The sequence below is a fragment of the Nakaseomyces bracarensis genome (genome assembly GCF_045282275.1).
Source record: "Nakaseomyces bracarensis strain CBM3 chromosome Unknown Scaff7_0, whole genome shotgun sequence".
Taxonomy (NCBI): Eukaryota; Fungi; Ascomycota; class Saccharomycetes; order Saccharomycetales; family Saccharomycetaceae; genus Nakaseomyces; species Nakaseomyces bracarensis.
Genome location: NW_027263968.1, coordinates 764942 through 779782, shown reverse-complemented (window position 1 = coordinate 779782; position 14841 = coordinate 764942). Strand labels below are relative to the sequence as shown.

General features: G+C 40.9%; 7 protein-coding genes across 7 annotated transcripts; 2 read left to right on the top strand and 5 right to left on the bottom strand.

The window, feature by feature from the left end:
• Positions 1-161: 161 nt before the first annotated feature.
• On the bottom strand, positions 162-1235 carry BAG7 (GTPase-activating protein BAG7; the record flags this gene model as incomplete). The annotated part of the gene is made up of 1 exon (XM_071051974.1): positions 162-1235. One exon carries the CDS (start codon positions 1233-1235, stop codon positions 162-164), a length of 1074 nt encoding a protein of 357 aa, XP_070907364.1.
• An 831-nt stretch (positions 1236-2066) lies between these two features.
• Positions 2067-3677, bottom strand: VPS17 (retromer subunit VPS17; the record flags this gene model as incomplete). The annotated part of the gene is made up of 1 exon (XM_071051973.1): positions 2067-3677. One exon carries the CDS (start codon positions 3675-3677, stop codon positions 2067-2069), a length of 1611 nt encoding a protein of 536 aa, XP_070907363.1.
• Positions 3678-4228: 551 nt separating this feature from the next.
• Positions 4229-9017, bottom strand: RNJ42_01807 (uncharacterized protein; the record flags this gene model as incomplete). The annotated part of the gene is made up of 2 exons (XM_071051972.1): positions 4229-7930; positions 8076-9017. The coding sequence occupies 2 exons, from the start codon at positions 9015-9017 to the stop codon at positions 4229-4231; spliced, it is 4644 nt and encodes a 1547-aa protein (XP_070907362.1).
• An 828-nt stretch (positions 9018-9845) lies between these two features.
• Positions 9846-10613, top strand: RNJ42_01806 (putative haloacid dehalogenase-like hydrolase; the record flags this gene model as incomplete). Its single annotated transcript, XM_071051971.1, has 1 exon — positions 9846-10613. The coding sequence occupies one exon, from the start codon at positions 9846-9848 to the stop codon at positions 10611-10613; it is 768 nt and encodes a 255-aa protein (XP_070907361.1).
• Positions 10614-11078: 465 nt separating this feature from the next.
• On the bottom strand, positions 11079-11432 carry INO4 (Ino4p; the record flags this gene model as incomplete). The annotated part of the gene is made up of 1 exon (XM_071051970.1): positions 11079-11432. One exon carries the CDS (start codon positions 11430-11432, stop codon positions 11079-11081), a length of 354 nt encoding a protein of 117 aa, XP_070907360.1.
• A 345-nt stretch (positions 11433-11777) lies between these two features.
• Positions 11778-12812, top strand: RNJ42_01804 (uncharacterized protein; the record flags this gene model as incomplete). The annotated part of the gene is made up of 1 exon (XM_071051969.1): positions 11778-12812. The coding sequence occupies one exon, from the start codon at positions 11778-11780 to the stop codon at positions 12810-12812; it is 1035 nt and encodes a 344-aa protein (XP_070907359.1).
• A 568-nt stretch (positions 12813-13380) lies between these two features.
• On the bottom strand, positions 13381-14124 carry NDJ1 (Ndj1p; the record flags this gene model as incomplete). The annotated part of the gene is made up of 1 exon (XM_071051968.1): positions 13381-14124. One exon carries the CDS (start codon positions 14122-14124, stop codon positions 13381-13383), a length of 744 nt encoding a protein of 247 aa, XP_070907358.1.
• Positions 14125-14841: the final 717 nt, after the last annotated feature.

Sequence of the window (14841 nt, the reverse complement as noted above, 5' to 3'; positions counted from 1 at the left end):
TCCCGAAATTTCGGGTATCATGTTATACGTGATCACGTTTGTATCGTTTGTTGTTATATATCACGTTTCAATATCGTGTAGAGATATAACACACACACACATACACACATTGTGCTTTAGAGTTATCTGAGGTTTTTATTATGTATTTATAAGTTAAATAATCACACTTTATGGCGGAGTTTGTAGAGCCACGGCAGTGAGGAGCGTCTCTTGTACTGGTCTGCATCAGGGGCAGCAGCAGCAGCAACGTGGTCAGCGGTATGGGCGTGAGCAGCAGCGCCAGAGACTACTGTACGCGGTATAAACATGGCGTTCTTTGAGGAGCTAGGTTCTTCTTGTGGGTCCGTGCTGAAATAGTTGTTTCTCGTGGAGGAAATGGTGGATGCAGGGGTAGGTGGGGATTGTGACAATGGTGAGGCCTCCAAGTCGCACGAGTCCGCGAACAAGGTCGTGAAGGGGTCGTTGGGTGCGCATAACAATGCCAGCAGCTTTTCGCTGTACCGTATCATGAACTCCAGGATCAACCTGTCCTCCTTCTTTTCAAACACACGGCTGTGGCCCAGGATGGCGGGCTGGAAGATAGCCGAGAGGTTCGAAGCGGTCATTAAGTTTACATCAGCCTTCGAGGCGAAGAGGCCCAGCAGGTCCAGCAGGTACATGAACAAGTGCCTGCGGTCAGGTGTGAGCCCGCTCAGTATAGTCATCTTGTACTCGATGACAGCTTGATTGATACCGACCAGCGGTTCTTCTTCTTCATTAACATTATGTGCCTCGAGGCTGTGTGGTGTTGTTGTTGGTTCTGAAACGTCCAAGCTGGAGCTGTTCTTGCGCAGGTAGTACAGTACGTCCGGGTGCTCGAGCAATATTGTTTCAAAAGCGTCGCAGAGGGAGTCCGGTATCAGAGCCTCATTATCCTTCATGTTCGTGAGGTATCTCTTCAGTAAGGACGCCACATCGTGGACGCTGTACTGTGACCAATCTTCGAAGTCTCTACCGTAACTTGGCGGAGTACTGAACACCTCCTGCAACTCCCGTATCCTCTTTGTATTACCAGCTACTCTGAACACACCGGGCGTCTCGAGAGCATGGCTCTTCAAGAAGTGACCACACTTGGCCACAAGCACAGGCACTTTCCCCCACTGCGTTCCATCATGGACAACCTGCGAGTTAGCAGTCTTCAGCGATTCCTCAAACGTGACTCCGAATACCCTCAAATCCTTCTTCCAAAATATCATTGAGTCTTTTCAGTTATTGTTATTCTTGTTCTTGTTATACTTATACTTAATCTTGTTATTGTTGTTATTCTTATTCTTATTCTTTTGGTTATATCCTATTCTTGCCAGTCATAAAAACCATTATTATTATATAGTTCAAAAGGGAAAATCCTTCTTTTGTAAATAGCCACCCAGAAACCCCCGTACCAGCACTGATCTGCACTTTATTTATTAATATTATTCCTAATCGGGGCTGGGGTCCCCTGCAATTAAAAAAACCTTAATTAATTATTTCCCGCCCCCCCCCTTCTCGCTATCTTGTGCGGGTTGTTCTGTGAGGGAATAAGAAGAAGAAGGCGCATCTAATTTAAATTCTCGAAGATGATCATAATGCTTAGACAAGCACGGAGCGGGAAACAATACAGTTCTGAAAAAAAATTGCATAAGCCTGGAAAATCAGGCAAGTTCTCTTAGAAAGCACCGTGGCACCTCGAAGAAACCACGCTGGCGGCCACGCCAATCCTTTCCTTCTATCCCAAATAGGAAATCTGTGTGGGGGGCCAGTTGAAGAGTAAAACACAGAAACAGACGTAGCAAATGAAGTAATTTGGAAGTAAGGACAACAAAAAAACCCATCCCACGGAAGCGGAAAGGAAAGACACGGGGACCACGGAGAAAAGAAAAGAATGAAAAAAAGGGGCGCGGGGGGAGAGGAGGCGATGGGCCATAAGAAGGGTTCTAGAACTAGGGTTAGGGTAATAGGGTAATAGGGTAAAAGGGTTTAATAGGGCAATAGGGCAATAGGGCAATAGGGCAATAGGGCAATAGTGCAATAGGGCAATAGTGTTTATACTAGAACGTTGTTGTTCCCAATAGTGATGCAGCGTTCTTTGCGTCGAGGGATTCCTGGTGGCGTTCTTCTTCGTTAAGGGTAATGTCGAACTCTGTGGTTAGGAACTTTGAGAGGTCGTCCTGGTTGCGGACACGGTGGTCTCCTGTCCAGCTGTCTCCGAGGAGGCTCTGTGACTGAGACCCTGGCTCTGAGTCTACTTGTTCTTGTTGCATGTGTTTCCTGACGTGTGGACGGCCCAGTCTGGAGAGGCCGCCGTTCGGGTCTGCTTTCCGGACCTCTGTGCGGACTCGTTCCAGTAATGTGAGTTTCTTGCGCTCGTACTCGATGCGTTTCAGGACATAGCTGCGGACAGAGCTGCGGAACCAGTCGTCGTACCACTTGAGCCACTGCTTACGCTCGATGAGCATGTTCTGGGTGACACGGTTGAGTTTCTTGGAGAGCTCGGTCTCGTAGTCATGTGCGGCACGTAGACTGCGGGTCGCCTCCTCCACTTTCAGCGGGCTGTTGTCACGACGGGTCCTAATCTTGCGTACTTGCTCTTGCTTAGTTTTCGTCTCTCCTTGGGCCTTGATAAGTTCTTTCATCAGAAAGTGACGATTCGTCAATGATTCCTTTACAACGTACGTGTCCCGCACCACCCACGTGAGCCCGTCATAGAGTGTTGCCATGTCAAGACTGGCAATAATACTGTCGATGTCACCTACTGTGGTCATCACATGACCGTACCTACGGTAAAGGCTGTTGTTGTCGTTGATCTCAACAAAACACTTCCCATATAGGTTCTCGTCCTCCACGAGAGCTTTCCGAACCCTGCTAACTTTCAGGAGCTTCTCCTGGATAGCATCGCAGTGTGTGTATATGGACTTAATCAATGGACGGAACTCAGCAAGCTCAGTGAACTCATCATATGGTGGGGCAAACTGTTTCATCGTTTTACGCTTGAGACCCGAAATTGGGGACTTGTACTGGTTAACAGGATAGTAGGTGTCGAAATCACACTCGATGAAGAATGCCAGTTCTTCGTTCTGTAAGATCAGTGGGTTGCTGCTTATACGGTCAAACCATAGTTGAAAGTTAGAAACCACTTTCTTGTAGTCGTCCTTGGTGTTGATACCAAAATGAGTGTAAGTCGGTGGAAGAGAAGGGATAAATGATTCGGGTACTGCAGCATTGAGGTATTTAAATAGATACCGAAACTCTTCTATAGTTTTTCTCACTTTCTTGTGAGATTTCTTACGGAAAGTAGGAAGATCCGTAGTGACATCAAAGATTATGGTCGGGTTGTCTCTTTTATTCGCACTAGAACCTACTCTTTCCAATCCAGACACTTTGGTGATAAGCTGGTATTTCTGACCAGTCGCAAATCTTTCCGGCAGTAATTTCTCTAGCATCTCTTTCCTCTTCTTTTCTTTGGCTTTTTGTTGCTCCTCGTTATCAGTGTCAGGTTGTTGTGTAGATTCCTCTTCGTTAACATTTCCATGTCCATTTTCATTTTCATTTTCATTATCAGTGCTATTGGTGGTGGTTGGTTCAATTGGCTCTTGAAATGGATTATTGTCTAGCACATCATCAACCTCATCCTCAGGTTCATATGATACAGCAGACGACATTTTTTTTTATATTTTTTTTTTCGTATTGTTAATGCAGCTTTTTGTTAACCAATTTCTTATTTTTAAAATTCGTTACTCAATATATTTGTAGATCAGGTCTCTCGGTAGCTTCCGTTATGACAAATCAAGTGTTCCTAATAGAATCGTTCCAAAAAAAAATGAAGGGTAGAGCGGTGTTATAAGTTTATAATCAACTTCGGTAGCTTGTTTTGATATTAGCCCTTCGTTTGTAATACATTCAACTGAGAGAAGCCTCCCCCCAACGTTTATATAGATCTTAACCCTCAGCAAGGACAATGGCCTTTCGCCTTTCGTCCCTTCAAGAGAACGCCAGCGGTCGGCACACCAAAGCCTTCCATCAGGGTAACTAACATTATATTCACGTGATGAATGTAATATATACAATAGTTTATATTAATATAAAATATTTAAAATATTTATATAGTCAAATACTTTTATAACAATAATGCATGGATATTAGTCAATTATTTAGGAGAATAATGCGTAGAATTAAGAGAATAGGATTAATATACAGTTGTTCGTAAGTTCTTTCACATTATGGACGCAATAGTAATCACTAAGATAATACCTATCGAGAATCCATAACTTGGATTGATATTAGCAGCCGTATTGGCAAACTGCTCCATACCATATGTAGAAGATGTTGATTTCTCTTTGTGAGAAAGTCCATTCGTACTAGTCTTGGTAACTAAAGTACTGCCACTATTTGATACTGAGATAGTCCTATTATGCAGGCCTATACTTTCGGTTGATGCGAGAACAGGACCATTTCTGGTTATATTGTTTACAGAGCTGCTGCTGTGTATAGAGCTACTGCTGCTTATAGAACTGCTACTGCGTACAAAGCTGCTGGATGCAACATCTGATACATGATTCTGTAGTTTCGCACTCTGCGTGTTATAGAGAATGCTATCTGGCGATACCGAAGAAGAAGGTTTTGTAACAACAATAGATGCATTTGATAATATATCAGTGCTAGATATTGATAACATGATAGTATTACTATCGATCTTGGTAGTCATATCTCCGTTATCATCCTGTGATGAATATAATTTAGAAGACACAGAATCATGTAATTTACTAGATACCTCAATCTCCATGGATGATGTGTTATGTTTTTGGTTATAGGTAGTCGAGTAGTGTATTACAGTTGCAGTAGATACTGTTTGTGATACATTTTTGGATGGTTGATTATTGTACATGGTTGTTTCTTCAAAGGTATTAGTAATCTTACCACTAACACTAATAGTACTAATAATGCTCTCTGATTTATCCATTGTATCATTACACTTATGATCTACACAACTTATCAATGTTACTGGGGTAGTTAATAATCTTGTTGTGGTTACAGTTTGTACTTCGAAACTCGAATGCTGATAATCTTCAGTGCTGGAAGGAAGATCAGAAAATGCTTTTGTACTATTGATATTTGCACTTCTAGATTGCGTTACTAATATACTATCAGAGCTGAGTGTTTTATAATCGTTTATACTGTGATCAGTGGTCGAATAGCTAGATGAAGTAGATTCCTTTGTGGTTACTGCTCCTTTTAAAGTACTTGGAAATAAAGATGGCTTGCCTGTCACAATTGAAGAACTCTGAGTTTCATAACGTCTTGAGGAACTGTTCAAGTATATAGATGGGGTATACCTATCCGTCATTTCATTAGATGAGGTATACCTACTTGAGGACTCGATATTTTCAGTTTTTTGACTATTTGAAGAGCTTGTCAATACGTCACTGAAAATACTAGAAGATAAGAATAATGGCTGAGCATCTACACGATCTGCAAAGTAGCTCGTGTTTATTCCTTGCTCAAAGGAACCGTTAAGAAGTGTGACCACGTAATAAGATACAATTTCAACAACTCTCCACTCGTTTGATTTATAGGATGTAGTATATGCTGATTCGAATGGTAACTGAGATGTTGATGAAGATTTTAATTCAGATGAGACCTGAAATCCACCACTACCACTGTAAACAGATTGTGGGTGCACGCTCGAACTATCAGAAGATCTGTTATAACTAATATTTGATTGCGAAAAGGATTCTGGTTCAATAGACATATTGTTGTCGCTGCCAACTAGTGTAGCTACTTCAGTGGAGTAAGTGGTAGTCTCATTCCCTGTCCACGCTGTTACACTGGTAGACGTGATGTACTCAATCGGGGTCTCCACATAGTATATCGTCTCAACCGTTTCTTTACCGTCGCTGCCAACTAGTGTAGCTACTTCAGTGGAGTAAGTGGTAGTCTCATTCCCTGTCCACGCTGTTACACTGGTAGACGTGATGTACTCAATCGGAGTCTCCACATAGTATATCGTCTCAATCGTTTCCTTACCGTCGCTACCGCTGAAGGTCTGGACATTGGTGGAGTACGTGGTAGTCTCATTCCCTGTCCACGCTGTTACACTGGTAGACGTGATGTACTCAATCGGGGTCTCCACATAGTATATCGTCTCAACCGTTTCTTTACCGTCGCTGCCAACTAGTGTAGCTACTTCAGTGGAGTAAGTGGTAGTCTCATTCCCTGTCCACGCTGTTACACTGGTAGACGTGATGTACTCAATCGGAGTCTCCACATAGTATATCGTCTCAATCGTTTCCTTACCGTCGCTACCGCTGAAGGTCTGGACATTGGTGGAGTACGTGGTAGTCTCATTCCCTGTCCACGCTGTTACACTGGTAGACGTGATGTACTCAATCGGAGTCTCCACATAGTATATCGTCTCAATTGTTTCCTTACCGTCGCTACCGCTGAAGGTCTGGACATCGGTGGAGTACGTGGTAGTCTCATTCCCTGTCCACGCTGTTACACTGGTAGACGTGATGTACTCAATCGGGGTCTCCACATAGTATATCGTCTCAATCGTTTCCTTACCGTCGCTACCGCTGAAGGTCTGGACATCGGTGGAGTACGTGGTAGTCTCATTCCCTGTCCACGCTGTTACACTGGTAGACGTGATGTACTCAATCGGAGTCTCCACATAGTATATCGTCTCAATCGTTTCCTTACCGTCGCTACCGCTGAAGGTCTGGACATCGGTGGAGTACGTGGTAGTCTCATTCCCTGTCCACGCTGTTACACTGGTAGACGTGATGTACTCAATCGGAGTCTCCACATAGTATATCGTCTCAATCGTTTCTTTACCGTCGCTGCCAACTAGTGTAGCTACTTCAGTGGAGTAAGTGGTAGTCTCATTCCCTGTCCACGCTGTTACACTGGTAGACGTGATGTACTCAATCGGAGTCTCCACATAGTATATCGTCTCAATCGTTTCCTTACCGTCGCTACCGCTGAAGGTCTGGACATTGGTGGAGTACGTGGTAGTCTCATTCCCTGTCCACGCTGTTACACTGGTAGACGTGATGTACTCAATCGGAGTCTCCACATAGTATATCGTCTCAATCGTTTCCTTACCGTCGCTACCGCTGAAGGTCTGGACATCGGTGGAGTACGTGGTAGTCTCATTCCCTGTCCACGCTGTTACACTGGTAGACGTGATGTACTCAATCGGGGTCTCCACATAGTATATCGTCTCAATCGTTTCCTTACCGTCGCTACCGCTGAAGGTCTGGACATCGGTGGAGTACGTGGTAGTCTCATTCCCTGTCCACGCTGTTACACTGGTAGACGTGATGTACTCAATCGGAGTCTCCACATAGTATATCGTCTCAATCGTTTCCTTACCGTCGCTACCGCTGAAGGTCTGGACATCGGTGGAGTACGTGGTAGTCTCATTCCCTGTCCACGCTGTTACACTGGTAGACGTGATGTACTCAATCGGAGTCTCCACATAGTATATCGTCTCAATCGTTTCTTTACCGTCGCTGCCAACTAGTGTAGCTACTTCAGTGGAGTAAGTGGTAGTCTCATTCCCTGTCCACGCTGTTACACTGGTAGACGTGATGTACTCAATCGGAGTCTCCACATAGTATATCGTCTCAATCGTTTCCTTACCGTCGCTACCGCTGAAGGTCTGGACATCGGTGGAGTACGTGGTAGTCTCATTCCCTGTCCACGCTGTTACACTGGTAGACGTGATGTACTCAATCGGAGTCTCCACATAGTATATCGTCTCAATCGTTTCCTTACCGTCGCTACCGCTGAAGGTCTGGACATCGGTGGAGTACGTGGTAGTCTCATTCCCTGTCCATGGGTTTTCTATAGTACTTGATATTCTTTTCATTGGACTTTTAGGAAATATCATCAAGAAGGTTGCCATTAGTATCTGTATAAATTTGCATATTTGTGTTAACAGTTGTTATTTCTTCCCCAGTCCACTGTTCAATGTGAGTTATATAGTTTTCTTGAGGTATCCAAGGAGAATTATTTGGGCATATATTACATATTGAGGGTCTACTAGTATCAGGTACAGGGCCGTCATAAATAACTGCATTATTCACTAAATCTGGGGTTACATGATTTGATATGGATTTCCATTTGAACTTCCCTGAGTCATACCCAGTACCAATATTGAAGGCATGAGTAATGCTCGGCCACAATTTGACTGTTAAAATACCTTTCGTACTATCATATGACCATTTACCACGAAATGGATCAACAGATGTTCTAAAAGTCAAGAAATTTCCGTTACCAAATCCTCGAACAATTATGTTATCTGTTTTGGAGTCACTTTCAGCAAATATTATTGACGATTGTGAGGTCATATAAAGAGTTTGAGGACCCATAGTACCGGAACCTGTGGATTGTAAAACCATCATTGAGTTTTCTCCTATCGTTATGCATCCATTACCATTTATTGATTTTTTCAATAAACTTTTTGTATTTGTGAGACAAATGGTACCATCATTCTGGACCGTGTTGGCTTGAAAGTTAGCATAACTGTCAGTATTCTTTGTACCTTGGCTGAAAACCATAGTACCTTTATTGTTAAATTCTCCAGATTGAGAAAAAGTGTAGGAATTCTGAGGACTATCGGCACCCATAAAATACATTGTTCCACTATTAATAAAGGAACTTCCGTCCCATTCAAGTGATACGCCATTAGTTTCGTTTCTGTTGTCTAGAACAATAATACCTTGATTTGATGTTTGCCCAGAACCGGTTAATTTGAAAACCTGTCCTGATTTACCAGATTCGACGTTGCCCAGGAACATATAACCGTTATTGTTTATTCCAGCAGTAAAAGTTTCGGAACCCGTATCGACCATGGCAAGAAACACGTTTGAATTAATTGTTATGTCTTCATTAGGTGGGCTTGTGAGATACGTGTTTGTATCTATAGTAATTGCTAATGCTGTCCCTTGCAAACATAATATCGCAATTCTTATCCAAAGACCCAACCTACTTTGCATAATGGCTGGATTGTTGTAGGCGTGTTAGCTTTGAGTATACCATATTCTTTATACCAAGGTATGGGTTAAACCTATTTTTAAAAAAAAAATCAGTATTGTTCAGGACATAGTTATATAGTTTCACCAAAGTTCCTTCCATTGTTGCTCTCGTACTTTCAACTTGCTAAGAATCAGAAATAAAAATACCGCTAATCCGTTTCATCTAACATGAGAATTGATACCCAGTGCAAGCTAATTCACTTATACTAAATTCGTTTAAAGTCCAAATGGTTTGGGGGAATAACAAAGTGTTTTAATAACGAACGACAAGATAAAAAAGTAGCTCCACACACTAGCATAATTTAGCTACCAGGAAACTCCTAAGAAATTATTATCTTTTCCACAACTTTATTCTATTAAAGTTTATAAAAAAAGAAAGAACGTATAGCTCTATATGTAATTTAGCTTCTTTGCATTAATCAAACGACATAACCCCCACACAGTAAATGAACGAATCTTTCGTAAAGGTAGAACTGGAACAGCTTAAAAAAACAAAAAAAGAAAGAAAGAAGTGTATCTCTACGCTTTCCTTTACTAATCATTACTAAGCTGCAAGATCTGGAAAAAATATAAACACGGTTCCTGTCATCGAGGCTTCTATTTTCTTAAACGGGTAATATCTGTCTTTTCACATTTCTTTTTTTTTAAATGTTCGCGTTTTATCCATCAGGGTAACTTGGGTTTTCACGTGTTTGTTACTAATGACGTATTAGTGTAGCTGATCATTGAACCTGAGCTCCATTATATTCATGACCTAAACTTTAAATTAGTCTCGAGGACCATTGGTATATGTTGGTCACTATATTGAGAAAAAAAAAACTAGTACATGGAAATAAAAAGCATATTGAGAAAGTACATATCTTTTTCCAGGTTTATAACGTTATTTGCAGTAACAGTAACATGGGTTATACGGTACTACGGAAGTTTGCTTTGAGACGGATCAATGCTGTGATTTTTGATATGGATGGCACTTTATGTCTACCGCAACCGTGGATGTTTCCGGCAATGAGGGAAGCCATTGGTTTGCGGGACACCTCTAAGGACATATTGGAGTTTATTGATGAGATGGAGGATCCGCAGAGTCAAATCGATGCTGAGAACGGTCTAAAAATGGTAGAAAAGAAGGCCATGGATGATATGGTCCCACAACCGGGACTCACAGAAATTATGGGCTACTTGACCAAATCCAAAATCAGTAAAAATATTTGTACGAGAAACGTCGGTGGCCCTGTCGAGTACCTTATAAACAAGTTCATCCCTGAAGACTACAGCAAATTCGATCATATTGTAACTAGGGACTTCAGGCCAGCAAAACCGTTTCCTGACCCTTTACTCCACATCGCCCAACAAGTGGAAACTGAGCCTGAAAGCGTAATAATGGTCGGTGACTCCTTCGATGATATGAAGAGTGGGAGGTCAGCTGGTTGTCTCACAGTCTTACTGAAAGGAACAGCTAACGATAAAGTGGTTGCGAATCATAAAGATCTTATTGACTTTATCATCAACGATCTAAGAGAATTGATCGAGATAATCGAAGAGATCAATGCTCAAACATAGAAAATAATCTAGCATAACTTATTGTATAAAAGAACAACACACAACATAATGTAATATAGAAACCAAAACACCCTTACTAAATGCTCATCAACTGTATCTTCTACAAACGGTAGCAAGAAAAAAAAAGAAATATCTCCGCGACGGGGAATTGAACCCCGATCTGGCACGCGACAAGCGCCCATTCTGACCATTAAACTATCACGGATTTGTAATTTCATGATGGTCTTGTGTAAACATAGTGTCATACTTGATCACTCCTGGACAAAGAATGAATTCGGAGTTGAGTTCATATATCGTTAAGCAATACAGCGGCACATAGTTTAATTACTTACAGTAATATTCAGTTAACCATCTCACTGGACTTTATTAATTTATATTGTATAATACTATAAATTGTCTATTGTTTATCTGTTTTTGAAATATCTATAAAAATATATAAAAGAAAAAAAGAGATGTTCCTAGTCTTTATTCATCCTCCCGCAGATTCCATACGAGATCAGACGGTATTTCTTTCTCTCCTTGAAACTTCTCATCTATCTGCTTTCTCAACTCGGCGTTTCTCTTGTATAGCCATCGCAGGTAGTTGGCTGTCTTCAAATATATCACCATCTCGGAACGGTTCTCCTTCGGCAGCAGGTCAGGAACAATCTCTACCAGCTCATCATACAGAGCCCTGATCAGCTCTCGACGTTTCTGTTCCGAAACAACATGGTTGATGCGCACTTGTCCCTCAGTCAACTTGTTGCTCTTAGTCTTCTTGACAACACGCTTAGGAGCTTTCTTCAACGGCGTATCCATCTGATCCACTTGCAAATGCATATAATTACTTTATCTTTAGCTTGGTCGCTGCCTAGATCGTAGTCATTGGTTGGGTATTTAAGTACCGTTTTGGGCTCAACTCGGTCTTTTTATATAATACACCCCGAGAATGTGCTTTGCTCAAAAAAAAATACTATCGACAAAGAACAACGTATCCATTAAAAGCCCATGTAAGAAGTTTATCTCATCATGTAAGGAGCCTGGTCTTATGAATAAGTCGTTTTTAGAGCTCGACTATTGCATACCATTGAACATCTATAATAGGAATTCATAAGTTGGGAGGAAAGCAAAAAAAAGGGTTACACTAATTTGGCATATTGGGTACTACACGGATACAAGGGGAGGATGAAGTACAGCAATAGGTTCTTTGATATCAATTTCCCTGATGCTGGTATATATGTCAGTTCGCTACCGATGGCTACAAAGATCATCACGGTGTCGTATGTGACATTGACAGTGCTTTTGTATATATTACGGATGGCTCACTATCAGAAACTGGGTGAAGAGGATGATATCCAATATATTGTGGTCCCGATATTAGAATTGATACCGTCGAAGGTACTGCAGTATCCTACCTCAATTGTGTTGTCGAACTTGGTGGATATAGTGCTGTGGAGGTTCATTTTGACACTTTTGAATTTAGTTATGGGAGGCTCTTTCATAGAGAGGAATTGGGGGAGCACGAAGGAGCTATTCATATTTATACTGGGTCTTGGTTCGATCACCAACTGTTTTATCGTATTAGTTACATATCTGCTAGCCTCAGTGTTCCCTGGGGTAAGGCTAGATGTTCCGCTAGACGGAAACTACACCATTCTAATTGGTTTCCCCATTATATACAGGCAGCTTCTACCAGAGACCACCATCATTGATATTAAATATCCAAATATTTTGAGCAAGAACTTTAGATTTAAACTGCTTCCAATATTTGTACTTTGTGTGATGACATTCATGCAGCTAATATGGTTCCACCATTTCGCTCAATTAATTTCACTTTGGGTAACCTTTTTTGTTACTTGGATATACTTGAGATTCTATCAAAGGTTACCAGCGCTCAGCAACTCGGGATCTACAATCCAGAGTGAGATTATAGTAGGCGATGCCTCAGACACATTCCAGCTGATATATTTCTTCCCGGATTTCATGAAACCTGTATTGAGGCCTGTATTTGATGTATCTTATAAATTCTTTTGTGAGAAACTAAGAATAATAAAACCATTTGATGCAGATGATATTGATAAAGGTAATCAAGTAGCTGTTAGTAGAGGTGCGAAGACAGCGGACGATGCAATTGATGACATTGAAGCCGGTAGTAGAAGACGGGAGCTTGCTCTTAAAGTCTTAAATCAAAGAATGGACGAATCTCAGGAAGCTTCTTAGATAAACAGTAATAGTCGCTCCTAGAACCAAATAATTAAAAATCTTTCTTGATGCTCATGATAGAAGGTGCATTCATTTCCTCCGAAAAGTCATATAGCGACGAGATCATTATATGGCTACTATATAACAATATTAATGAATAATTCATGCCAATCCCTATGTAAATAGCAATCAAAATGTTATTATTTAAGGCTAACTTCAAATATGTTCTAACAAACACAGAGTTTACACATTTCATTTACGTGTAGACTGAGCTATATAGCGTAACTATCAATAGCTATCAATTCAAAGTTTATTTCAAGACTTGATTACTACATCTAAAACGATGGGGAGGAAGTGGAGAGTTTGAATCAAAAATAATGAGCACCATAGTTATTTGACGGCTAGTTTTCTCTTGTTATTCCAACAAGTTAATTAGCTTCTATGGCCAAGTTGGTAAGGCGCCACACTAGTAATGTGGAGATCATCGGTTCAAATCCGATTGGAAGCAATTTTCTTTTTTCTTATTATTTTTTTAAATATACCTAGCAAAGTCACGTGCATCGATTTTTTATTCAGTATAAAATCACTAGTGGTTGTGAAGAAAGAACTCGATCAGGGCTAAGTTACAGAAAAGCAGCAGTTTGTGTACGATAATCTCTGGTTCTATATGCCCGATACAGATACCATAAGTAGAATGTACTGTCAAATCTTTATCTTCTATAACACTTGATAATTCACCGTTAACGAAAAGCAATACGCCATTCTGTAAATCAAACCAGACACAGTAGTTCACCATTGTGCATTTTATATCACACTGTATAAAATTTCTGCAGAGAGAAGCTTTCAATTCTTCAGCTAAGGTGTCGATACTATACTGTTTCGAACTGACTACATATAAATGGTTTGAGAGCACCTGGTCACATACTTCTTGTATATCCGTCCTGGGCCCAGTTTTATTGAAACCGCTCCACCCTCTATATAACACCATACACTGGTAAGAAACGTAGCTGTGTATCAGCTGTCTCCAATTCACGAATATCTTCAAGTACATTCCTTTACATTTGAACAGTATTGCCGTGAGGTAGATAATGTATTCCCTGACGGTGTCCTGCGGGGCAATACACAGAACACTCGGGAGCACATCGATAGTCCCGGACAAACCAGGCACAAGCGTGGTATCAGCAGAATCAGATATACTTATATACTTACTGTAGCTAGTGACACCTGCAGTCACATTGCAGTCGCGGAATAACGCGATATCAGCCCTGGAAGAACCAAAGCATACATCATATTCATTCATATACTTTCGAACCTCCAAATACTTGCCCATTATTATACCTTCTTACCCATATGTCTTAAACTTTAAACCTATTTTTTAAAAACAACAATACTGTCCATAAATATTAACCGCTATTATTTAATTCTACCTCATCATCTACTAAAATAACATCACCTCGTACTAAAACTAACGTGAACACTATTCGTGATACATGCCTGTACATGTGAAAAAAAGTTATCAAACTCAACAGTCCGGGTTACCCTTCGGTGATTATTATCGTACCCCCGGTCAGTCTGCAAAAAAATTCGGTTGAGCGGAAAAAAAAATGAGATAGGGATGGAGTTACCCGGAACTCAGTAGTGAGGGGGCGGGGCGGTAGAAGTGTCCCAAATATGGTGGGGCACACGCATTTTTTTTTTTTTTTTCATTTCTTTCTTTTTTTTTCGATGTGTCCGGAACAATTAGAGGAAGGGGTTTTTCCGGGTCCGTTCATTTAGTTATTTATTTGTTTAGAGATTATATTTGCTTTATTAGAAATAAAAAGTCGTTTGGTGGGGGCATTCGACAGTGATCTATATAATTTGATATTTGCATGTGAAAATGAAGAACAATATGGAACATACACACCAAACAGATGTCTATTCAAAAAAAAGCATAGTAAAATGGTATATATATAAGTATTACTATAAGTTATTTGATTATATAAGAGATATAGGATATTAGAGTAAAAAGAGACCAATCACGTGTAATATCACTTGGTGAAGGAGC